General features: G+C 37.9%; 1 protein-coding gene across 1 annotated transcript in view; it reads left to right on the top strand.

The window, feature by feature from the left end:
- Positions 1-2,117: 2,117 nt before the first annotated feature.
- Positions 2,118-26,254, top strand: part of LOC149224783 (selenium-binding protein 2-like) — a 53,518-nt gene continuing 29,381 nt past the window's right edge. Inside the window, exons 1-2 of the mRNA XM_089386257.1 lie at positions 2,118-2,274; positions 25,223-25,412. Coding sequence (XP_089242383.1) covers positions 25,241-25,412 — 172 coding nt within the window. The 5' untranslated portion in view covers positions 2,118-2,274; positions 25,223-25,240. The remainder of the gene's footprint in view (positions 2,275-25,222; positions 25,413-26,254) is intronic.

The following is a 26,254-nucleotide window of genomic DNA, read 5'->3' as shown; positions in this document are numbered from 1 at the left end:
AAGATATATATCAATATTTTTTTATAAAAAATAAAAAAAATATTTTTACAAAGTTCAACATTGTTAAATCTAAAAAACTTTCACATAGTTGACCAAACTAATGTTGTTCAATGCAATTACCAATGCATAGTACAAGGACAATAAGAAATACAAAAAGACCCAAAAAAAAAAAGCCGTAAACAAAACTAGAAAAGAAAACTGAGAGCAGGAAGAAAAGGAAAAGGTCTAGGAACAAATGGATGGGATTTTCTATCCATCATCCCTATTTAACATATTAAATCTTTCTATTCAATTAATAAGAATTTTGATCATAAAACTTTGTATTTATGAATTTGAAAAAATAAATATAACTTATTTCAAATTTTTTTTTTTTTTTCTTAATTAATACTACCTAAGCACCCACAGGGGATTGAACCAGTGACCTATCGCAAGGAGTGCCTTAACAGTGCACCCATTCACCATCAATCCAAAGCCCCATGGGATATTTCAAAAATATATTAAAAAAAACTTAAAAGGAAAATTAAATTTGTCTATCTATTAACTTAATTTGAATTTGGAAAACAACTCTTTTAAATATCACAAAAAACAATTAACCAAGTTAAATATTTTTCGCTTGGGAAGATCTAAGTGTAGTAATTCATCCTAAATAATTTATATTATAATTTCTTAGGCACTCTTTAAATATAACACATATTATAATGCAAAACATTTTTCACTAATATTAATTATTATTATTTTCTTTTATATGTTTTATTTTTTTACAAAATATTCATTCTCCATTACTTTTTTTAAGCTTTGGTGAGTCTATATGTCCAATATATCATTTTCCATTACTATTTTTTTACTATTTTTATATATAGTATAATATAAAATTAAAATATGCCAATTAATAATAATATTTTATATTTTAATATCTTTTTAGGTACATATTTATTTTTATTTTACTTTGAAGTTGTAAAATAAAATTCTCTTACATGGGCGTTTATCCCCCGCCAGGATGGGATGGCCGGCTTATAGCCTCCCCACCGGGACCCTCCTCGCATGACACCACCCTCCTCGCATGACAGCCCTGCATCGCAACTATTGTGAACATTTCGCTTCTGTACATATATGTAAAAATTGTGAAAAAAACCCTGAATCTGGGTTATATATAGTATCTAATAGAGGGACTCACTCCCCTCATTTAAAAAAAAAGTAAAATAAAATTTTCGATATTATTAAAATAAAAATAAATTATTGTAAATTATATATTAAAATATATAGATTATATGAAAAAATAGCTAGTAGACCATTTAAAAAAAATTGAGTTAAATGAATTTGTCATTAAATGTTTTTTTCTCCCACTCGTGTTAGATGCCTCTGGGTCTTGGATGGTTAATGTTTCCTTACATTAGAGACAAGCTCTTAGGCAAGTAGAAAAAGGCATACTCTAGGGCCATTAACTTTTTATTACTTATTATATTTAAGATGTTTTAAATATAGTTTTTTATTTAAAAAAAATATAAAATAAGAAACTCAAAATAAAGCCATAGTTTACCTGTGTTACTTTTTGGAAGGTTTTGATATGTTTTTTAGTTTAATTTAGTAAAAATTTATTGAAATCACAAATTTGAATTGAAAATTCTCCGCAATTTGAGTGCTTTAACGATACACTGAATCTAAATATGCAATTAAAAACTCAATTTAAATCTAAAAAAGTCCAAAACAAAACCTACCATATTTATAAAATAAACCTTAAATCAAAATTAATTTCAGCGTACTAACTAACGAACCATCGGAGTCAAAAGATTCTATATTGATATTAAATTTTTCAAAATGACAAATAAACCACATACCCATTTCCCACCATTTTCCGGCAGTGAATAGTACAAAATTAAGTTACGCCGATAACTGATATCTTGGCAGTGTTTTTACAAATACAAGTCTCTAGCGTTTTTTGCTCGACGTGTTTAGACCATCGACTTTTATCCCGGCGCATCGGAAATTGGAGCTAACACGTAACCCTTGCTAGTGTCCAAACCAGAGACGACTAGTGAATGTAGGAACCACGAGAGTACTGGCGAACGTGGGACCCACCACCTGTTCTGAGGATAGCCAATACATCCCACCCAGACGCCTTTTGGTGCGAAGCATCACGATTTTAGTATTACATGATCCATCCTGTCAAAATCCATGTACATCTCGCTTTATAGATATGCCTCCAGCCTTTGAAGAGAACTTACAAGTGCAGCTCCTGAATTTCAACTAAGAGGCTCAATCCTGAATTTAGAACTGGTAATGACTTTGCTTGCTTTTTCTCCTTATCTAGTTAGATATTAACAATATTTGCCAAAGAGTCGACTATTAAGCTTAGATGTTTTCCCAATTAGAGCATGCAATCATGCTGGATTTTGAAGTTGGTTTTTGAATATGCTCAAATCTCATGTAGTTCTTTCTTTCTTCTCTCGCTTAATTGATTCATAATTTGTTAAGTCTAGTTTCGATGTTCGAACTCTGAACTTGTTGGAAGCTTACAGAGAGGCCAAAACTAGATAAGGTGGTGTCTTATACTTACAGTGCTTTGTCTATGTTATAATCATTCAACACATCTAATTATATCAGGGCGATTAGGTCGTAGCAAAATAGAACAGTGACAGGCCTAATTAAGTATTTGAGCAAGTAGCATGTAGCAAAACAGAACAACAAGAAGACATGATGTAAGCTCTGAGATGATTAAATCACCCAGCAGAGGGATAAAGGGGCAAACCTCCAGGTGCTTAAAAGATCTGAGCTTAAGATATATCTACGCTAGTTTATTTAGATTATCTGTTCCCTTTTCTTGACATTAGAGGTCCGATGCTGTTTTTTTTCATTTTAGTTTTGGCAAGTATGCACTCAACATCTTATCCACCTGGAGCTGTAAGAGTACATTACAAGTTATTTATATTGGTGCAATTAAACGTGTAACCAGCAAAAACCTGTAAACCAGGGTCTGTTATGTAATACCTTGAGGTTTTGAAGCTTCAAGTTGTATAAGTGTCATTATATGATAAATTGACCATGCCTGTACTCCAGATTAGTGTTGCGAGCATCCTGATTTTATCCTGTTTTTGTGATTTTTTGGCATAGCCGATGTTTGCCAATTCTTACTAATATTTTGGTGGTATCTTAGTTTTGTCGATGCCAATTTTTACCAATGTTTTTGTGATTTTTCTTATATTTTGGTTTTCCGGACCCTTGCCAGTGTTGGCAACATCGCTCCGGATTGCATTCTTGAAGGGCATATTAGATCTGAGTTTAGATGGGTTAGGCCAGTATTTGTGTTCAATGTACCCAACGCACTCTCTAGATACAATATACTGGTAAATACAAAGGTACACATAATTTTGGATAGTTGATGGATTACCCTTGCCCTCACCTGGGCTATATAATGCTGCTTCTTTGGGTGCAATTACTTGTCCTTAGTTAAAATTTTTGGACCTCAAATAAGTAAAAAAGGTAAATGGAATAAAGAGAAATGATAAATTAGACACTTTTTAATTTCGAGAAATACATATTTACAACAAAATTTAAGTGCTTAGCATCCCAAATCTACATGTTACAAAAAAATATTAACATTAATTTGAAGTCTGGTCTAGTCAATGGAAATGTTAACTAACTTGGCTTTTTTTCAGTGCTTAGCATCCCAGAACCATATGTTAAAAAAAAACAATTTTCAACCCTAATTTGAAGTCTGGTCTAGTCAATGCAAATGTTAACTAACGTGGCTGTTTTTCAATCATTTTAGTACCTGGACTAATAAAAAGGGAAAAATACCACCACCAGTTTTTTGCCACTATGTTGTTAGCCAAATCTATTAACCATTTTAGAAGCAAATAACATAAAGTAGTGAAATAGAGGTTGGTTTTTGTTGAATAAAATGTTTCCTTGAACTAATAGAGGCCAAGCACAAAATACCATTAAGGCCACAATCAAAATTTCCAAATCTCACTAGTGGCCTTACCTGCATAAAAGAGTTTACTAGTCATGTCACTGCGGGGAACATGCTTATGGAGGGTCATCCTTGTCTTTGTGGGGTAGCCTGCAACTGTGCTTGTGGTTTGTGATGATGGGTTCCTGCCCATTTCTGTGTCCTTGTTAGGCTCAGGAGGCTTCTCAGCCTCAGAGATAACCAATGCGAGTGTCAGGAGCTTATTGTTTTGTGAAACGGGCAGGGGAGGCCCAAGGTGGTGCCTCTCTTGACACTCTTAGACAATAAGGGAAACACGTGCTGGGGATGGCGTTTAGACTTTTAGACTTGTGGGAGTGGACAGAATGAATTTGGGAGTCATCAGGAGTTCCTGCTCATGGTGCCAGTTGCACCACCCAAAAGTTCCAATAGTTGGTGCAGGTGTACCATCTCGATTTCAACCCTCTGGACCTGAACCATAACCTGTGCCATCACTGCAGTTAAAACTTCTATCAAGATAATGTTTTTGAACAGACACTCATTTCTTTGTTTCCAGATGAGGAAGAGAACAACTATTCTAAATAATTGCCATTTAATTCAACAGCCCATTGAGCTTGTCACCAAGCAGGGCAGCTTTCCAGGAGTTAGGGGCTTTACTGCAGGTTTGAGGTTGGGATCTGTTATTACTAAAGAAAGTCTTGTGAGGTAGCAGACACGCTTCAGTCTGCTATTAGGCTTTGGAGATTTTGATTTGGGTTTACATTCATGTTAGCAAGCTTCGCTACAATTATTTTTCATGTTGGATTCATCCCCATGCAAACATTCCTTTTTGAGCAGGGTAGCACGCAATGGTGTAGACGTGTAAGAGTGAAAAATACTACTTTTTGATATGAGTACACAAGAGGGAGTAAGAGAAGTATAAACTCAAAATCATTGATCATGTGAAAGTTGAAACATCGATAAGGAGAAACACAATATATTTTTCATTAATTTTGTCTAGTGCGGTGAGTAGATGACCTTTAGTTATGAAAAGCCTAAAGGGCAAAACAGAAGTACACCTGTAGTACAACTAGTCTTCACAGGTCTTCAATACGTTCTTGTCACCTTAAGATGAAAAATTACCTTGTGGTTTTAGGCATTGAGGCACTGCCCTTCACGTTAATTGATACAAGTTCTTAATTTTCATCATATATCAATTCTAAGTCAACCAGATTCATTCTCTTAGCTAGCTCCACAACCAAGTCAATGGAGTTATGCTAAGTTCATGATCGGATACCAGCTGAAAAACTTGGACAGTACCTCCTGTATACTGAAATCGACCGACTGAAACAGTTAGAAAGACCTCAAGCTTACCTCAATAGGCCACAAATACATTCATGTAATAACACAAACAGTTTAATGTTTATAAATATCTGAAATATGAAAAAGAAACCTTGAAATAAAATTTGGAAAGTTTGACAACAAGAGGAGGAAGAAACACTTAAATATTTGTCATATCACCTTAATTTCCTACTCATATATGTACATATTTGCATGTGTATATATGTAACACCTTAATGGACACTTGTTGAGATGTGTTCTCTAAAGGGAACACATCGTAGATGGTTCCACATTGTCATCATTCTTGGCTTTTTCCAAGTTGTTGATTTGGCTTCCAGAATCATTACCCATTCGTTAGGGAGTTCCAAAAAAGGGTTCTTTATTTTAGTTAACTCTTAATTTTAAGCAATCAAGGGTTACTCGATATTTCAGCCGCAAAAAGCGTGTATGTTAAATGCTTATATGTTCAAAACATTATGTGAAAACATAACTAGTTACTAGATTTCATATTTTTTTCCAAGGTCTTTCCAAAGGACTACCTCAACATTTTTCTTGGGATTGACTTTGAAATAACGATAGGGTGTTAAATTTCTCTAACCCTAATAAACTAGCAAATTACTTTTTTTGTAATATTTTTGCTGTTAATTAATTTAAATTACAGCTTATTGATAAAATACGCTACTGGGATAACTGGTAAAAATAAAAAAATTCAGCGGAAGCAAATTAGCTAATTTCAACATATGCATACAAAAATTTTCTGCTTTTCAAATCTTCTGTTCATTAAAATAATATCTCGGCATACAAGTGCTTCCTTACAGGGAAAATGGCCCATATAAAATAAACACAAGCTACAGCAAATTTCTGGTAAATAACTGGGCACTTGTATCATCATTAGAGGAAATTTCAGCGTAAAAGTGACCTCCTAAGGAAAAATAATAAAATAAGAGTTATGCATTTTGGAGGGAAAAGAAGAAAACTATTTTTTTATTGTATTTTTGGCTTATCTCCTTATAGTTTTATTCAAATTTCAAGTATAGACAATTATTGGATGTGGAATTTGGAATTAAATTTCACATCCAACGAGTACCAATTATGCATACCTCTGAGAAGACCCACATTGATAAAAAATTGAAGATACATTTAAAAAACGTGTGAACACAATTTTTTAATGTATCATCAATTTTTTTTGATCAATGTGGGTCTTCTCAGAAGTATGTATAATACATTTTTTAAATGTATCTTCAATTTTTTTTTATCAATGTGGGTCTTCTCAGAAGTATGCATAATGGGTACTCGTTGGATGTGGAATTTAATTCCGCATCCAATGAGTGCCTACACTTGAAATTTGAGTAAACCTACAAGGAAATAAGCTAAAAATACAATTAAAAAAAGTAGTTTTCTTTTTTTCTTTTCCTCCAAAATATTTACATGTGTCATGTACCTCTTTTTAAATTTAAAGAATTTATTGGTTTACATATTATGACATGGAAATTACATGAAAATTTCATGGGCACGTTTAGGTTGAAATTTGCTCTAATGGAAATATTGGATTTTCAAAGAGTTTGATGCAACTTTGCTTATCACAATTTATGACCTTGGGCTCCAACCTCTGACTGAATAACCCAACAAGTGGCTTCCTCAATCAAATAGCCTTGCAAGCTGTCAAGCTGGCAGCCATGTACTCAGCCTCAACTGAGCTCAGTGCCACTGATCTCTGCTTCCTATTGAACCGGGAAACAACTGTTGACCCATCACTGAAAGCACAACTTGAAGCGCACTCCCTGTTTGCTGAACCCCTTGCTCAATTTGCATCTATGAATTCCTGAAGACTCACTCCATCAACTTGTCTGTACAACAACCCATGATCTGTTGTGCCCCTGAGATACCTCAAGATGTGCTTGGTAGCAACCCAGTGCACTCTAGTCGACTCAACTATGAACTGAATCAAAGTGTTAATTGCAAAGAAAATGTCTAGTCGTGTGTTCGTAAGATACATCAATGGCCCTATGAACTGCCTATAGAGAGTGGGATCCACTCACTTACCTCTGGTAGCGTCCACCTTCCTCTAGTTTGTAACTAGAGGTGTGGTCATGGGCCTGCAATCCTGCATGTGGAATCTCTTGAGAATCTCTTGTGCATATCTGTCCTGTCCCAAGAATATCTCCCCATCACCTTGCCAAACCTCCAAGCCAAGAAAATAGTGCATAAGCAACTCTTCTGCAAGATTTCTCTTGCAATCATGGATGAGCTCCTCATCCCTTGTCAATATCAAATCATCAACATATAACACAAGAATGAGATGTTGACCTTCAACCAAAATATAGTATAGGTTAGGGCCAACTTCAATCTTGGTGAAGCCCAAATTGAGAAGGTAGTTGTCTATCCAGGCATACCATGCCCTCAGTGTTTGCATGAGCCCATAAAGAGCTCTCTTTAGCCTGCACACATGCGTGTCTCAGTTGAAAGTCTTAAATCCCTCAGGCTGCTCAAAAAAATCTCTTCCTCAACAACTTCATTAAGGAAGGTGATCTTTACATCCATTTGGTGGATCTTCCACCCCATTGGTGCTGCAATCGCCAGAATAGTTGTAATGGACGAATACTGGGCCACTCGTGTGAATGTCTCATCATAGTCTATCCCTTCGACCTGATAGAACCCTTTGGCCACGAATCTAGCCTTACACTTAACCACACTCCCATCAACCGCATACTTAATCTTGTACACCCAATGTGAACCAACCACTGACTTGCCAACAGGGCTTGGCACAATCTCTCAAACATCATTTTACATGATAGAGGAACATTCCTCCACCATGGCATCTCACCGTACCTGTTGAGAAGCTACCTCCTTATAACAAGAAGGTTTTGAGTCTATCACCTTAGTCATAATTGCCATGTACCCGATATATCTTTGTGGCTGTTTACTTTGCTTGAATGTGGAGATGGGGTCTCCAAATCTCTCCTAAGTCTCCCTAATCAACTGATCTACCTACCTAGCTCGTCCTCTCCTTGCACTGGCAGTCACTGGATTAGTAGGCCTTTCCAACTCTACTCTCTTCTCTTGTTCCTGTGCTTTCTCCTCAACTGCGTCCTGGTCATCCTGCCCAACAACTAGTTGTGATGAAGCTTAAGAAACTGGCTGAGCTTCTTACTTGGGAGCTTGTTGCTCCTGTGCTGCACCCTGCTCATGCTCCAAGGACTTCTTGAGAGCTCTTTCTTCCTCGAACTTCACATCATGTCTGATCACTATCTTCCTGAGTGTTGGAATATAGTAATATACACCTTGCATGCCTTAGATGTCTCACTGTAGCCCACAAAAAAGCCCTTCTTTGTTGTTGGCCCTTGCTTCTTTCGGTTATTGGAAGACACCTGGTAGTAAACAAGGTTGCGAAAGATCCGGAAGTGAGACACACCAAGCTTCTTTCTTGTAAAAGCCTCCTCTGGTGTGACTTTGCCTAGCGCCCTATGTGGGCTCTTGTTTTGCAAATAGATTGTAGTGTTGCATGCCTCTGCCTAAAGAAACATAGGTAGCCCTTGGTCATGCAACATAGTCCTGGCTACTCATGACCATAGCCTTGGTAGCTTCAACAATGCTTTGGTTCTTGTGCTCAGCCACCCATTCTGTTGAGGGTTATGAGGTGCTGTGAGCTCTCTACTGATGCCCTCCTTAGCACATAAGTTTTGAAGACATTGGAGATGTACTCCCCATCATTGTCTGACCTCAATGCCTTGATCCTCTTACCAATATGGTTCTCCACCAAGGCCTTGAACTCTACAAACTTCGAGAAGACCTGATCTTTCTTCTTCACGAAGAAGATCCATGTCTTTCTTGAGTGGTTATCAATAAATGTGACATAATATCCATATCCCATAAGGAATGGAGAGGAAAATGGTCCGCATACATCCAAATGTACTAGCTTTAAGATGCTCTTGGCCATGCTGTCTCTGCTGGAAAAGGATGTCTTGGCATACTTGCCAAGTGTGCAACCCTTGCACACGTCATGCTATTCTACACTGTATTGTGTCAAACCCTATGGCAATCTCCCTCAAAATATCCAGCGTTCCATGGTGTAAGTGACCCATACACCTATGCCAAAGCTCCCCAAGGTCACATCTATGCGCATTGATCTCTCTATTGCTCAAGGTTGCTTCTGTCTCAAACTGTAACCTATAAAGGTTCTTCACCCTAACTCCAATCTGCTTCATGGCTCCAAAATTTAAGGGCTTGAGGAAAGCCTTTCCTTTGCTGAAGATAACCTCATAACCTTTGTTTTCCAAGGTTGAGACTGAAACAAGGTTTTTCTTCAACCCTGGGATGTAGATGACATCTCTAAGGTAGAGAGGATTCCCAGACTCCCTCTCAAACTTGACAGTACCCACGCCCTGTGCTAGGTACCTGCCATCATCTCCCATCTCTATATGAAACTGCATATCCTTCTCTATCAACTGGTTGAAATAACCCTTGTTCCCGGTCATATGACAGGATGCTCCACTGTCAATATACCACACGTTGTTGGCCACTAAGCTTGCCATGCAAGCTATGAGAAAAAACTCCTCAAACTGAGAAGTGAACTCCTCCACCTCTGCTGATGCTGCCACATGATCCTTCTTGGATCCCTTCTTCTTGTTTGGACACTTTGTGGAATAGTGCCCAAATTGATGATAAGAGAAGCACTTCACTTTACTGGGATCTTTCTTCTTCTTTCCTTCTGAACTGGACACGACCCCTCTTGGATTTTTCTTGCCCTTGGCTTTGCCCCCTTTGCCAGCTAGGGTAAGGTTTTCATCTTCCTCAGTCATCACATGAGACCCAAATTTAGCTTGCTTCTAGATCTCCTCTTGCACACAATCACTCCATAGCTGCTCCCAATCTAGAAGCTTTTCTCTGCTGCTCACAGCATCAATGAAGTTTTCCCATGACTTGGGAAAGCCCAATAGTGCAAAATTGACAAGGTCTTTGTCTAGACTGTCTCCCCAACTCCAGCTAATTCATCCCTTGCTTGGATGAATCTGGTAAGGTATGAAATCATCGACTCAGACTTGGTCATCTTGATATTTCTGAGTTTATCTCTGAGTACTAGCTTCTTGGCCTCACCTTGTACTTTGGTACAGCCCTAAGATAGCTGTCCACATGGCCTGAGTTGTCTTCTTTCCAGAAAGGTGAGGTATGATATGATCCTTGACTCCTTTAAGGATTATTCTTTTGGCCTTTGCGTCCTTGTTATGTTGGGCTAGTTGTTGAGGATTTGCTAGTGCAATTGGTGGACTCTCCACAAATTCTCAAATTCCCTGCGCCTTTAATACTCTACTAATCCTCTCCTTCCAAGAACAGAAATTCGAGGCCCCATCAAGGCGGTCCTCAAATCTCAGCTCTAAAAAGGCCATTCTGTAAATTCCTGTTGAGAAACCCTTGCACAATCCTGAAGTGAGTTGAATCCCCTTTCCTGCGAATTTCACTTGATCCTAAGGAAAATAACACGCTTTCTAGTCTTCAACCAGAGACCTTCTCTGATACCATGTTAACTTTCTAATACCTAGTTGCTAATTTAATAAAAATTCTGAGATGAGGAAACTAAAAACTGAACTCCAAACTCTTTTACTAAATATGTTGAGTATTCTAACAAATAATAGCAACAAAAAATAAATTCATGAAGACACAAGCACACAATAAACAATACACCAGAAATTACCCAGGAAACCCCAACTGGGGAAAACCTGCCAACTTATGTGTTCTATTATTATTCTGCTCAACAAAAATCTTAGAAAATTGATTACAAATATTGGGAAAAATTCCCCTTTAATTCGTTGTCCCTCAACACACTATTTTCCGTCTTTCTAACCAACTTGACTTCTGCATATGCACCTGTACAGACTCGTACAGGCTCTTCAACCTTCCTGCGCAAGCTAACTCGACCCTAAAAGAGAAACACACTGCTAAAGAAAATTGTTGTGGCTATTCGGGCTTTGTCTCTCTGCCCTAATGTGCTGATCCAGAAAAGCTCCTTTGCTTAGTTAAAACACACAAGTCTCTAGTGCATAATAATGATACCCATGTCTACACCCTTCCCTTTGAATAAACTCGAATTGGCCAATCAAATCAAGTCGAACTGGCCCATTAACTCAAGTCGAACTGTTGAGATCCATTTACTTTTTGACTATAGGAAAATTAATTTTTCCTAAGTGAAAATTAAGTGAAAGTATAATTGCACCTTAGCTTCACTTGTGGGTTCCATTGCCAAATTTAGCCCACTACTAAAATTTGCGGAACTCCTCCATCTCTAACTTCAATTAACAGACACTAAAGCATTACTACTAAAGAATTTATTTCTAGGCTATAGCAATGTAGCATTTGCACTAGGTCAATTGCCTTTGCAATCCTTAGAGATTATGACCTCTTCTCTTGTGGATGAAGAAAAACAATTGAGTGGAGGGGAGGATACTTGAGAAAATGCTCTTGTTAAAAACAAAATAAGCATGAAAACATGAAAAATTGAGGTCAACAGAAAAAAGCACCGAATTTCTATTATAATGAACAATTGAGCCAAGCAACTTGGTATTGTAAGGTTAGAGCCATGAATGTTCTCAAGGGAAACAATAGAGATAAGAAAGAGAGTGGAAGGACAAATTTTGTTATTGATGATACTATTGACAAAGAGGACAAGGATGATGTTGGCAAATATGACGATGCACATTTCTTATTTTGTGTGCTAATGTTTGCAAGGTAGGGGGAACAACGAAAGGATTGCTCAACATGGATGAGAATTGGGGGATTTTGAGATTTTACCTTTACTAAGGTGATGACAACTAGATGGGGCATCCACGATAAATTTGCTAATAGAGCATTGGTTCACTTATGAGGTTGAGGACATGTTAAACCATCCACTAGGCCAATAGTATGAGTTTTGAAGTGATGTGGCTAGGTCAATGTTCCCAGAATGTGGAGTGGGCTAGGAGCATCATTTCCAAAAAAACATTTGGAGAGGAGCATCTCGGTAGTATTTGTTATATATATATATATATATATTATAATGCATTTATATTAAAAAAATACATGCATAATGGAAAATTAGTGCAAAATATATGAAGAAATGAATATTTGTGCCACTTGTAGATGAATACCACATTATTATGAAGTTAGAAATGCCACCCATGGTACATTAATGATTAATCCTTCGAGCCTCAACCATATAGCAATAGCAAGCAATGATCCTCATTGCTTATATGACAAACATAAATGACAAGCAATGTTCCCCCATCACTTATATTGGGATCCTCATCATTAATATCATCCTTCATCCTTTGCCTCTACCTCAATCCTCTAGGGACATCAATGAACACCAACCCATTTTGATGAAAAACTAATCCAAGCCTTAAAATATAGTAGAAAAAGCTTAACATGTCTAATCAATGATTTTGGTTTGAGTGAAGGGTACATTTTTGCTAAGGCCATGTCAAAGTAATTCAACAATCAACACCACCATCGGGGTACATAAAAGGTTTGGTGCTCTTGATTAAATGCCAATCCCATACCTTCATACATGATAGAATCTAATGAAATGTTGCAATCCCTCCAATCTTGAAATCTTGAAAACTATTAGGTTTGTTGAATTTTGAACAGGATACAAAATTCTACCTTCTCCATACGAAGTCCAATGAGGTTGGAATGACTCTCAAACATATTAAGACAATTAATGGTAATGTTAATATCTAAGTAAATGTTCAAATTTTACTTCAATAATTTAATGTTATCATTAATTGCCAAAATTTTAGTTCAAACCTACTAAAAAACCACAAAGTTTATGCTTGGCAATATCACGCATCAAAAGGTTCAATGTGTCTATCAAATGAAATACTGCAATCCCACCAATCCCAAAGTCTTGAAAACTATTAAGTTTATTGAATTTTGAATGGGATATGAAAATCTACCTTCCCCATACAAAGTCCATTGAGGTTGGAATGACTCTCAAGCATCTTGAAACAATTAATGGTAATGTTGAAATTTAAGTAAAGGTTCAACTTTTACTTCAATAATTTAATGTTATCATTAATTGCCAACATTTTAGTTCAAGCCTACTAAAAGACCACAAAGTTTATGCTAGGCAGTTTCATGCATCAAAAGGTTCAATGTGTATAGAAAGCATCTCGGGAGCACTTGGGGAGTGCCTAAGGAACATCTTGGGAGTGCACTCCTTGCTTTGGGAGCACCCTTAGGAGAGCCACACTCCTCACAGGGGTAGGGAGTGTCACAAGGAGCATCGGAGCACACTCTCAAATTTTGGCTATGCGGTCCTTGGATACTTTTGCTCGGAGCACACTCAAATTATGGTAATGTGGTCCTTGGATACTCTTGCTTAGAGCATGGTTCTAGGGTGGGAGCACCCCCTAAGGGGATGCTCTGGTAACATTGAGCTAGGTGCAACACGGAATTCTTGGTTGAGCTCCTTGGAGCATGTTTCTTAATGCCCTTCCCAAAAAATTCCATGTGAATCAATCCATGGCCCAACTATACAAAATTTTGAGAAATCAATAAACATTTTTTTTAAACTTATGTAAATCAAGAAGTGTGGGATATGAAAATCTACCTTCTCCATACAAAGTCCATTGAGATTGGAATGAGCCTCAAGCATCTTGAAACAATTAATGGTAATGTTGAAATTTTAAGTAAATGTTCAACTTTTACTTCAATAATTCAACGTTATTATTAATTGACAACATTTGAGTTCAAGCCTACTAAAAGACCACAAAGTTTATGCTAGGCAATTTCATGCATCAAAAGGTTCAATGTGTATAGAAAGCATCTCGAGAGCACTTGAGGAGTGCCTAAGGAACATCTTGGGAGTGCACTCCTTGCTTTGGGAGCATCCTTAGGAGAGCCACACTCCTCATAGGGGTAGGGAGTGTCACAGGGAGCATCGGAGCACACTCTCAAATTTTGGCAATGCGGTCCTTGGATAATCTCGCTCGGAGCACTCTCAAATTTTGGCAATGCGGTCCTTGGATACTCTCGCTCGGAGCACACTCAAACCTTGGATACTCTTGCTTAGAGCATGGTTCTAGGGTGGGAGCACCCCCTAAGGGGATGCTCTGGTAACATTGAGCTAGGTGCAACACGAAATTCTTGGTTGAGCTCCTTGGAGCATGTTTCTTAATGCCCTTCCCAAAAAATTCCACGTGAATCAATCCATGGCCCAACTATACAAAATTTTGAGAAATCAATAAACATTTTTTTTAAACTTATGTAAATCAAGAAGTGCGGGATATGAAAATCTACCTTCTCCATACAAAGTCCATTGAGATTGGAATGAGTCTCAAGCATCTTGAAACAGTTAATGGTAATGTTGAATTTTAAGTAAATGTTCAACTTTTACTTCAATAATTTAGCGTTATTATTAATTGACAACATTTGAGTTCAAGCCTACTAAAAGACCACAGTTTATGCTAGGCAATTTCATGCATCAAAAGGTTCAATGTGTATAGAAAGCATCTCGAGAGCACTTGGGGAGTGCCTAAGGAACATCTTGGGAGTGCACTCCTTGCTTTGGGAGCATCCTTAGGAGAGCCACACTCCTCACAAGGGTAGGGAGTGTCACAGGGAGCATTGGAACACACTCTCAAATTTTGGCAATGCTGTCTCTAGATACTCTCGCTCGGAGCACACTCAAATTTTGGCAATGTGGTCCTTGGATACTCTTGCTCAGATCATGGTTCTAGGGTGGGAGGACCCCCTAAGGGGATGCTCTGGTAACATTGAGCTAGGTGTGACACGAAATTCTTGGTTGAGCCCCTTGGAGCATGTTTCTTAATGCCCTTCCCAAAAAATTCAACGTGAATCAATCCATGGCCCAACTATACAGAATTATGAGAAAGCAATAAACATTTTTTTAAACTTATTGTAAATCAAGAAGTGTAGTTCCACATAGTATGTGCTAGTGATCACTCATGGCATCACTATATGCATTCTTCATGTTAGTTTTTGGTAGCATCGGATGTGCTCTAGCCATGAAAATTGGTGGAGAGGCTAAGGCACATGAGTTCTAAAGAACCCAGAAACCGTTTGGTGAAATTCCACCCGGATTGTATTTTATTAAAATAATTAATATTTTTAATGGGGTTCCTAAGTCTAAACTTAGGAAAATTAAAGTATTAATGGGTATTAATCAAAATATGGGTGAGAATGTTCTAGAAAGCGGATCAAGTCAAGTTTTAATCTTAGCCGTTGATTAGAGACTTAATATCGGCTGTTGAAGTCTCAACGAGAAAAGTATAAGGAGGCTTGGGGTTCATTTAGAAATACACACAGAGAAAACGAATTGATCTGGAGTTCGATTTCTGGGGCTAGGAAGCTGAGAAATTTGAACTAAGTGATCATTCTGTAGCAGAGTGATAGGGATAGTTTGGGAATACTGGGCAGAGGGTTGAGAGCCACTAGTGGAGGCAGCGCAACACCTAGAGGGACTGACGCTCGGCCAGTCTGGGCCCACGTAGTCTTGATGTAGAGCCAGAAGGGCCAGCGCAGAAGTGACGTTGCCCTCACTCAGAAATCTAGAATTGACGGAACAACCAGAGAGGTTGACGCAGAAGCTCCAGGAGGCAGAAGAGACAGCGCAGGGCTAACGCAAGGCTACGCAGGGCCAACGTAGAGATAGCTGGGGTTTTCTGGATCAATCGGAATCTGCCGGGCAACAGACCAGTGATGCGCAGTGACTAGAGGAGTCAGTTCGACAGTTTGGGTGAGATGGCATCACATGGGCTCAAAGATTAAGGCAGGTTGGAAGGAGCTTCCAACTATGTCATATGGAAGATCAAAATCTTAGCTGTTCTGGAGGAGTACGATCTCGAAGCTTATGTCAAGAGTGTTGTGGCTGTTCCCGCGGATAATGATTAGAAGAAAAAGTACAAGGTTGAGAAGGGAAAGGCGAAGATGTCATACTCGATGGAGTTTGAGATCATGTGGTCTCACACTTGTAGGGCAAAGATACAACCCGAAAAATGTGGGAAGCTTTGTCTTCACTGTATGAAGGTTCTTTTGAACAACGAAAGATGTACTTAGAACAAAAGTTGTAGCGGACATTGATGCAGAAGGGAGAAGGGGTTAAATCCTATCTTCAACGTCTTCAGGACACCAGAGACCAGCTTGCTGCAGTGGGGTCTACTCCTCAGTCTATCGTGATGGTAAGGACGACCCTGAATGGAGTCTCGGATGAATGGCAAGTCTTCGTCCAAAGTATATTGGGCAGGGAAAGACTACCTTCATGGGAGGAGATGTGGGCAGCCCTTCAACAGGAAGAATTAAGGAGGGATCTGGTTAAGGTCAACCTCAATGGCAGCAGTGGGAGTGGCACAAAGACCAAGAAGGAGGAGGAGAACGCAACTGTAGCATCAAAGGGACAACAAAAGCAGAAGTGGAAGAATGACATTTCGAAGGTGAAATGTTTCAAATGGTGGCGAGATGGGCCACTTTGCATCCCAGTGTCCTTTGAAGCAAAATGATAAGGATGAAAAACATGATGCTAAGGCTGTTCCAGCAAAAATTGACGAAGATGAGTTTGCCATGAGTGTCCACGCATCTCCAGGAGGGAAATGGGGCGATATAGAACTGTGGTTAGGAGGACTACATGTGGGCAGGTTCCTCAAGGAACCTACCCCTTGGATCAATTCCTTGCTGCGGGAGCCCGAGATTCAGCAGTAGCGAGGTGAACTTAGTGTCAGATGATGCACTGGGTTGATTGGAGAGACAGAGGCAGTAGCCTGAGACCAGAGACTGATCAGCGCAAAGCAAGGTTGGCTGCAGTGCATATTCCAACATTCACATGCTATTATGCTGAACATAGTTAGTTCAGAAATTTGGGATGCTTTTCCGTTGCTAAGCAGCAACAATTGGAAAATGACGCAGTGCAAAGCTAATAGTGGCAGCGTTAGCAACAGATGTAGAGGGAGTTGTAGTACAGATGCAACAGTGACAGTGTCATCGGTAGTAGTATAGTAGTAGCAACAACAGTGCGGAAAGAAGATGCTTCAGAGACAGAGCAACATGCAGTTGGACATTGTTGCTAGAGCACATTCTTGGCTAAGAGGGAGTGTTAATTTTTGGTAGCATCGGATGTGCTCTAGCCATGAAAATTGTTGGAAAGGCTAAGGCACATGAGTTCTAAAGAACCTAAAAACCGTTTGGTGAAATTCCACCAGATTGTATTTTATTAAAATAATTAATATTTTTAATGGGGTTCCTAAGTCTAAACTTCGGAAAATTAAAGTATTAATGGGTATTAATCAAAATAGGGGTGAGAATGTTCTAGAAAGCGGATCAAGTCAAGTTTTAATCTTAGCCGTTGATTAGAGACTTAATCTTGGCCATTGAAGTCTCAACGAGAAAAGTATAAGAATGAGGCTTGGGGTTCATTTAGAAATACACATGGAGAGAACGAATTGATCTGGAGTTCGATTTCTGGGGCTAGGAAGCTGAGAAATTCGAACTAAGTAATCATTCTACCACAGAGGGGCAGGTATAGTTTGGGAACACTGGGCAGAGAGGCAAAGAGCCACTAGTGGAGGCAGCGCAACACCTAAAGGGACTGACACTGGGCCAGTTTGGGTCCACGCAGTCTTGACGCAGAGCCAAAAGGGCCAACGCAGAAGTGAGGCTGCTCTCACACAAAAATCCGAAACTGCCGAACATTCGGGAGAGGTTGACGCAGAAGCTCCAGGAGGCAGAAGAGACAGCACAGGGCTGATGCAGGGCCTACGCAGGGCCAACGTAGAGATAGCTGGGGTTTGCTAGTTTTGTTGCCGGATTAGCTGGAATTTGTCGGGTGAAGGGAGGTAATCTCACTTAGTTTTCCGCCATTATATTTTTCTCTGTAGCTGGAGTGTTGGGAGGGCATCCAACATTGTATTCAGAACTACTGCTTAATGATATAAAACCCTTCGAGCTGCTGCACCGGTTTTCCGCATTGGGTTTTTCCGGGGACTATTTTGTCCAAAAATAATGGTGTCCTATGCATCTTGTTCTTTGTTCAATTTCTTGTTTCATGTAATCAAATTAAATTGGTGTAGGCTGCAGAAGTAATTTACTTGAGTATTTTCAGAAAATAACTTGATAATGTATATTAAAATCAAGTAGGAGAAGTAAATTCAGTTTTGCTGCAGTAGGGGTTCCTTGAGTATAGGAATTTTCACACACCTCCTAAGGGGATGCTCTGGTAACATTGAGCTAGGTGCAACACAAAATTCTTGGTTGAGCCCCTTGGAGCATGTTTCTTAATTCCCTTCACAAAAAATTCAACGTGAATCAATCCATGGCACAACTATACAGAATTTTGAGAAATCAATAAACATTTCTTTTAAACTTATTGTAAATCAAGAAGTATAGTTCCACATAATATGTGCTAGTGATCACTCATGCCATCACTATATGCATTCTTCATTCTTAAGAAAAATGATTTCTAAGAATATTCTCTATGCGATGTGCAATTTAATTATAGTATAACCATACTTTCATGGAGCTTAAAATTATACCATACTCGTGTGAGTTGGGTCAATGATTATCAATCATTATAATTTATAACTTAGTTATGGTAGTTAATTGAGGTAGAAGGATGGGTTACCGAAGTATAGTAGAAGGTTGGCCCTTTTTGAGGAGTAGTAAGGTCTTGAAAGTGTTAGTATTACTAGGTGGGATGGGAAGATGTTTCAATACCTTAGTTTGCTGAAGAGAAGGAAGGAAATTGTGTGATGTCACAATGTTATAACAAATGTTACAAGTTCTTGTCCTTATTGACTATAACTCTTGTGGTTCTTGTTGTTCGTAAAATGATTTCAAAATAGTAATAATGAGGTTATAACTTTCCCAACTATTTGTTTATGGAGAAATAGGAACTTGTACTTATTTGACATAGTTCATTCATCTTTATGATGCAAGTAGTACATGCCAATTGATATACTTCTCAACTCTACAAGAATAATTTGTTTTCGATCATTGTGTTCCTTCGCCATATAATAAATTTGATTACTTTTCAATTATCCTTACTACTTTTCTTATCTAATGCAGACAACAATATATCACCAAGTACCTAGTTGATATAGACTAGAACTTAGTTGTGCAATATTAGTGGATTTTTCCATCCTTCCATGATAAAACAATATATCACCAAGTACCTAGTCGATATATAGACTAGAACTTAGTTGTGCAATACTAGTGGATTTTTCCATCCTCTCTAGAACAATAATCCCCTCGTTCACAACATAATTGGGGACAATTTTGTCCTCAGTCATGGAGAAAAATAATGATCCTTATTACCCATCAAAAGGTGGGTAACCCATAGGAGAATTTTTTTCTCCTCCTTGGATAGCTAGCTAGCCAACACCCCTATTTGATCAATAAATAACATGATGTAAGGATCCTCCATTGGTTGCTCTGTTAGATCCCTATCTCCTATTTGGCTTTCCTTCTTGAAGGAAGGTGGGTCATCTGTTGGCAGGTACTTTAACCATTCTGCAATCATGTGTTTTCACTTAATTTTATGGGCATATTAATATGAATCAAGGGGAAAACTTGATGATTTACCAATATTTCTTGTATTCTTGTTCCCTCACTTCACCTGGGAGGTTAACTCTTTAACTCTAGCCCATTGGGACTTCCTTAGAGGCCTTAGGGTTTTAGGAAGGGAACTATTGGGGAGGCTCTAATTGAAGTAGTGTGTCCATGATATTCCATACTTACCACTTTCCTTTTTTTCCATTATTTCATCTCCATTATTTGGAATGGTGATCATTGATCATGGGAATTGGTACCCTTTAATCCTCATCCTTGAATTTGGGTCGAAAAACTTTGCCTTGGAGGTTGATGCAGCTAAAAGAAAGTTAAAAGCATAAGAAAGCCACAGTGAAAGAAAAATATAAAATGCAAAAGATGGTCGGGACATGATTAGTGTGTGGGAAAAAGCATAGCATGAGCTCTACCCCCTCATTATCCATCATCCATTTCCTCAAGCACATGATGCTTCATCTATATAAGGAACTTTTGTATTGTCCCAACCTTGATGAGCGATAAACTGACTCATCTTCAAGGGGTATTGAATGCAAAATTTCGAAAAAGAAAGCTGGGGCTCTTGAGTTATGCACCCAAATCAAAACAAACCATAAAGAAGTAAAAGACACACTATAGGGGTGAAAATATAGGCCGAGGAAAGGGGTAAATCATGCCTCCAAGATTACTCCCTCCTTACATCTATACACTTAGGATCTCAGACCTCGATTAACTGGTCACTTGGCTATGACACCTTGCCTTGAAGTCTTTCCCACTTTGCTATTGCTATTCTCACACACACCTATGGATTGATGGGCTAACTTGGGACATGTCACTTCCCTTAGTTGGAAACACATAATAGGGTTATCCATCTAACCATCCCTAACATAAGGATGTAATCTATTCACAGGAGTTGATCTAGCTAGACATTTGAAGTATTTGTTGGAAATACTAGGGGGGGGGTGAATCAATATTTCATAAATTTCAACAATTAAAGACCATAGGGCATTAAACAATAACATCACAACAAGGAACACATAAGAATTATATGAACTATTTATTTATATTACAAGGGAAGCTACAACTTCTAGTTTACTAGCTACAACTGGAAGGGCTACAACCCTAGGTTTATTTACCATCCACTACTGGAAGGAGCTACAACCCTTGGTTTACCAGCATCCACTTGAAGGAGGCGAAAACCTCATGAAGGAAGCCACAAATTCTTTTCCTGGCACCACCCTTCCACCCTATAGAACAATAATTTTGAGCTCCCGTACCAGGAATAGTGACCCAATTACAACAACACTAAACAAACTCAACAAACAATAATCTCACTCTGCAACATACATTATATTTGAACATTAACCAACAAATATATACACAATGAATTTTCACAGAACTTCTATGCTGGCATCTTATCTCAATCACCGAATTGCCCTTCTGCCTCTACTCAATTCACATGTCATAAAACACATAGGGTGAACCTTACATTTGAGATGCTGAAGCACCCAATGTATAGTAAATGAATCTATTTCTAATTCACTTAAGCATACAACCCTGAGCAAACAAATCAATCGCCAGGGGAATCCACAGTTGAACAACTAGATCACATTCCATACACAAAGTTTTTACGTAAAGTGTTATACGGGATCATAACACACCTAAATCAGCTTACAAATAATGAACTTGGAGGACCCAAGCAGACCAGCCCCGTGCAAATTTTCACAACGTCCTTTTAAAACATTGCTTCACATCTTAACATGGAGATATCTTTTTGGATTTATGTCGCCGTTCAACGCACTACATTTTCTCTCCTATTCTGAATAATGTATTCCATGAATGAAACTCCAATTCTGTTCGTTTGTTTTCAAGTACTAATGATCAAACCTTAAATGTATAAGTAAGCATTAAGCAATTGTGTGGTCAGTCAACTTGGGCGACTCAACTTTATGAGCATATGCATTTCCTCCTTGACATTCAAATTTTACTCAACTACAAACTTTGTGTTTAGATTATGTCGTTGTAAACATTACCCGATCCATATCCACTTATAGCAATATTCCTTTGATAAGCATACTCTGCTAAATTCAATGTTGTATTTCGCATTGTGGACGACGACAAATCAACGATCTCCATCAACGGTTACTCATCATGTTAATTGACCTTTGCCAAGACTTTGACTCGGAACTACAACCCACTGCAGAGATCAGAACGAAATGCTTGCTTTTTCACCATTGATCCAAAACATAGAAAACAAGGAAATGAAAAGCTCCAAGTTGGTTAATTTGTTCACACTTCAGTCGATGATTAAAATACTCTGAATTATCTCTTTCAAGTGCCCACAACTATGGATATTTATACATTTTGGGAGGAGGCATCTTAGGGCTAACTTGAACATAAAAAGTTTCTTTGGAGCTGACTTGAGGTTTATGTTGATTTTGACTTGTAATTTTGGAGCCGACGTGTATAGGTTTTACCATATATTTTTTAACAAACCATTCCCGTTCTTATAATTCTAATATACTATATTAACAACAATACAAACCAGAGCTCGTGCAACACATTGTAATCATATTTTATACATGAGATTATGATATGCATCTTAGCAAACTTCTCCTTCATATGTTTAAGCAATTTACTTCTTTGTGAATTCTTCTACTTGACACAAGGATCCTCAGCATCGAGAAACACTTGTCTTGTATGTCGATCTCCATGGCCAACAACTTGCTCTTTAGTATAACACTCAAACTACTTATGTTGAACTCGTTCAAGCCCCATGTCAATTGTTTCAAGAGTCCAATATTTTTGGTTATGTCAATGATATTCTCTATAAAGCGCACCATATAAATGGCCCATTTGCCCTTTGACATCAATGACAATTTCTTCCAACAATATTATTGTGCCCACAACATTAGGTATTGTGTACTATGATGCATTTACGTTTATTGTCCCCAATGATTAGTGATTTCACTTGATTTTGAGTAAGGTTTTGTCATGTGATATTGTCACAACAACAGAGGCCTTTGGAGACATGATTATCACTCCACTCGACTGCATACTAGAGGTCGTTTTACACATTCCAGAGAGCAATATGACCTTGTTGATGTAGCATTGCCCACCCAAAGCAGAGCGTTGGGCTACTTGATGATTCCATATGCTACTTGACACTTTGAGGTAACCCAAGATGTTGAAATGATGAGCCCATGAAACTTGGTGTTGGAGATATTGATGATGTACCCAATGGACCTAGGATGCCCTTAGGCTGGCCTTGACACTGTTTGATGGGCGTTGCTTGTTTCAAAGTCTGAATGATAATGATTATCCTTGAGATGACAGGGGAGGGATTGCACATCACTTTTTGACCCCAACGCTTGAGTAGAAGAGTGCCATGTCACCCCTCTTTCCCTTTAGAGGGTGACATTGAGCACCATGGTGATGATGTCTTGGTTTGGAGGCATTTTGAAGTCATCCCCATGGACATGGAGCTACTCCTTAGAGTATGGAGCACTCATTAGCCCACTTGATACTTATGAATTTAGAGCTCATTTGGAGGACGACGTTATAGTGAAGGAGGCATTTTCTCCCACTTGTGTCGGCATTTTGGCATATTTTATTATGTTATTGAGCTATGAGGTTGGCTTGTAACCTCATTTTTGTGGAACACTCAAAGTAAACTTGTGATTAGGGGTTTTTACTTGTATTATTGTAGAAATGAGAGAGATAAGTCTCATATAAAATAGAGACTCCCGTCATTTCATGTTTTGATCATCATATATTCTATTCTATTCTCTCCAAATAGAGTGCGAATTAGTCTTCTTCGTTGCAGTGGGCAAGATGCAATATTTTATGGTGCAAATTCTTGTGGAGTTGATCTTTGCATGGAGATGTTATTCTGGGATTGAAAGAAGTGCTTCTTTGGAGGATTTTATAAGTTTAATGCTTTATAATTGATATTTTGCATATCGAATGTATGAAGTAGGGTTTCAATTTGCGCCATGACTAAATTCTTAATTATTTTTGAGATCTTGCTACATTATTGCATGCAAAATTGTTCGGAAACTTTGAATGTGTTCCCTATATTTAATTTTTCCCCTCACAAGAATAATAGTTAGGGTTTTAAAAGTAGATGCTCTAGGCATCCCCCCTTACTCCATAAAAGTATTTCCCATGAAATTTATCCCTAGAAGACTCCATTAAACCCTTGTAGGATAAGGCACTAATCATTGGTGTGTTGATCATCCATAATTTTCATTAAATTTCATTTTCTTTCTCCCATTCCTAGATGTCCAACATTAGCTGCTAGGGTTTCTAGGGCAGATTTATTTATAAAAGTGAATTTTGGTTGGATGTTCATGGCTTATAATTTAGGAATTGCATTTACAAATCATATAAGGCAAAATCTCGCATAGTGCATGGTTAATCTTCCTTAACTAGGGATGATGTCATCCTTCTTTTTCTGTTTATTCATGCCTAACAGCCGTATAAATAAATTTCCTTCCACAACCCTAGTCTCTATTGGAAGGCCTTTTTTTCCTTGTTATTGATTATCATTGGGAGGCCTTTGTTCCCTTGTTATTGATCATCATTGGAAGATCTCTTTTTTGGCTGCTATATGACCTTGTGCACCTTATGATTCAATATCAATCAAACCTAAACTTATAGCAGCCTTATCTTTGGTCTGGGCATAGAGTATTTGAACCTTGGCATAGAACATCTAGGCCTTGCCAAATGCTCTACTCAATATTATAGACCTCGTATTCATCACCTTGAGCCAGAGCATTAGAATATCTTTTAGGTGATTTAGGGAAGTCTCCCATGTGGTTGAATACCACTAAAGAGCATGAGAAAGGTTGTTAAGGCAACAATGGCAACTCTTTCTCTTGTTGACATAAGGTCTGGCCCTACCCAATGAGGCTTTGCACTGGGCCTGCTAGATTTTGTGGCAACAATCGCTTTAGGACAGTAGAATTTGGTGCTAATTATCTGTTGCAAAAAAATGTTTGTACTTTAAATGAGTTTATATTTTAATGTTTGTAACTTCCACTTATGTTGCAAATAAAAAAAATACCTTTCAAATAATTACTCTAAATTAGCTGATCAGTGATGAGTTAGATGTTAAATACATGTAGCTGGTCACAGTGTTTGAGAAATTGTAGAATCTAGATTTTGTCGTGTTCAATGCAATTGTTTATTTTTTATTTTTTTATTTTTTTCTGAGTAAGTATTGCCTGTTTTGTTGTATTGTAGGTAAAAGATTTGCATTTTCTCATCTTACTATACTATATGAGCAAGAATTTTTAATTTTGTGGTATTAATTAAATAAATATAAAAAATTCTATGGTATTTGATGTACCTTTTACCCTTCATGATAAATATAATAGCGTTATTCCATTGTTCATAGTTCTTTTGGTTTGGGATTTACCAGTATGATTTACCATCTTTTATGTGCAGTATAAAACAAGGTCCAGCATGGCTAGTGTCATAACAAATGTAACCTCATCACTTCAGTCTCTTGTGGATAAAGTTGAGGAAAGGTTTGAAAGCCAGTGCTGTATTGGGGTTGGACCTGGCTATGCAAGTCCTAAAGAAGCAATGAAAGGTCCTCGAGAGGCGCTTCTTTATGTTACAGCTGTATATACAGGTATGCTGAATTCATAAGTCTTGGAGTTAATGGGCACACCCTAGCCCCATTTTGGCATATATTTTATTATACTGTATTGTTTGATTAACTGAGTCTAATGGTACATGTCCATAGTTGAAGGGCCAACCATGCTATCGTTTTTAACTTGTGTTATAACTTGGTAACACCTATTTAAAGGTTTCTGTAATAGAAATTGTAGTTCCTTGCTGAGTCGACATTTCTACATGTTGGCTCTATTGATGTGTCCATAGTTCCATCGTACCTTTTAACTTCAATAAAGCTCTTCTATGTCTTCCTAGCACTTTTTATCCAAGAGATAGCCTGATTTTGGAAGAGCGAATTTGATATCACAGGCAATGGAATTAATTATTAGGAGATTGAAGAGGAAGTTAGTTTATTCTATGATCCTCGCTTGTTGTTTAGGAACTTCAGAAGATCAGGTGTAAGTCTGTTTTTGATCATGTGGACATTCTTCGTCTACTTTTTATTTTATGTTGAGGGATGAGGTATGCCATCGACTACTGGCTAAGGACACTCTGTTGATCGAATATGCTCAATATTAGTTTCCAACAGTGTATCCTGATTTATTTCAGTACTAGTATATTTGAGGAGGAGGTTATGATGTTCTACATACCCTTCCAGTTTTTGACTGCCTTTTATAGATATTTTTTTGTAAATACAAGACGTTTTTCAAACAGAAAAAAAACACAGTTTGCCTATGGATGTATGGGCTGGAATATTGGAAATTTCATTATTAAAAAACTGTTGTTTCTTCCTTGTTTTATTGGTAATTTATTTTTTCATTTCTGAAGTTGTGGGGTTCACCCATGTCTAATAAGAAT

Source organism: Pinus tabuliformis, chromosome Q, assembly GCF_031772625.1.
Source record: "Pinus tabuliformis cultivar Carrire ecotype Pingquan chromosome Q, CPIR1, whole genome shotgun sequence".
Classification (NCBI taxonomy): domain Eukaryota; kingdom Viridiplantae; phylum Streptophyta; class Pinopsida; order Pinales; family Pinaceae; genus Pinus; species Pinus tabuliformis.
This window is presented reverse-complemented; position numbering and strand designations above follow the sequence as displayed.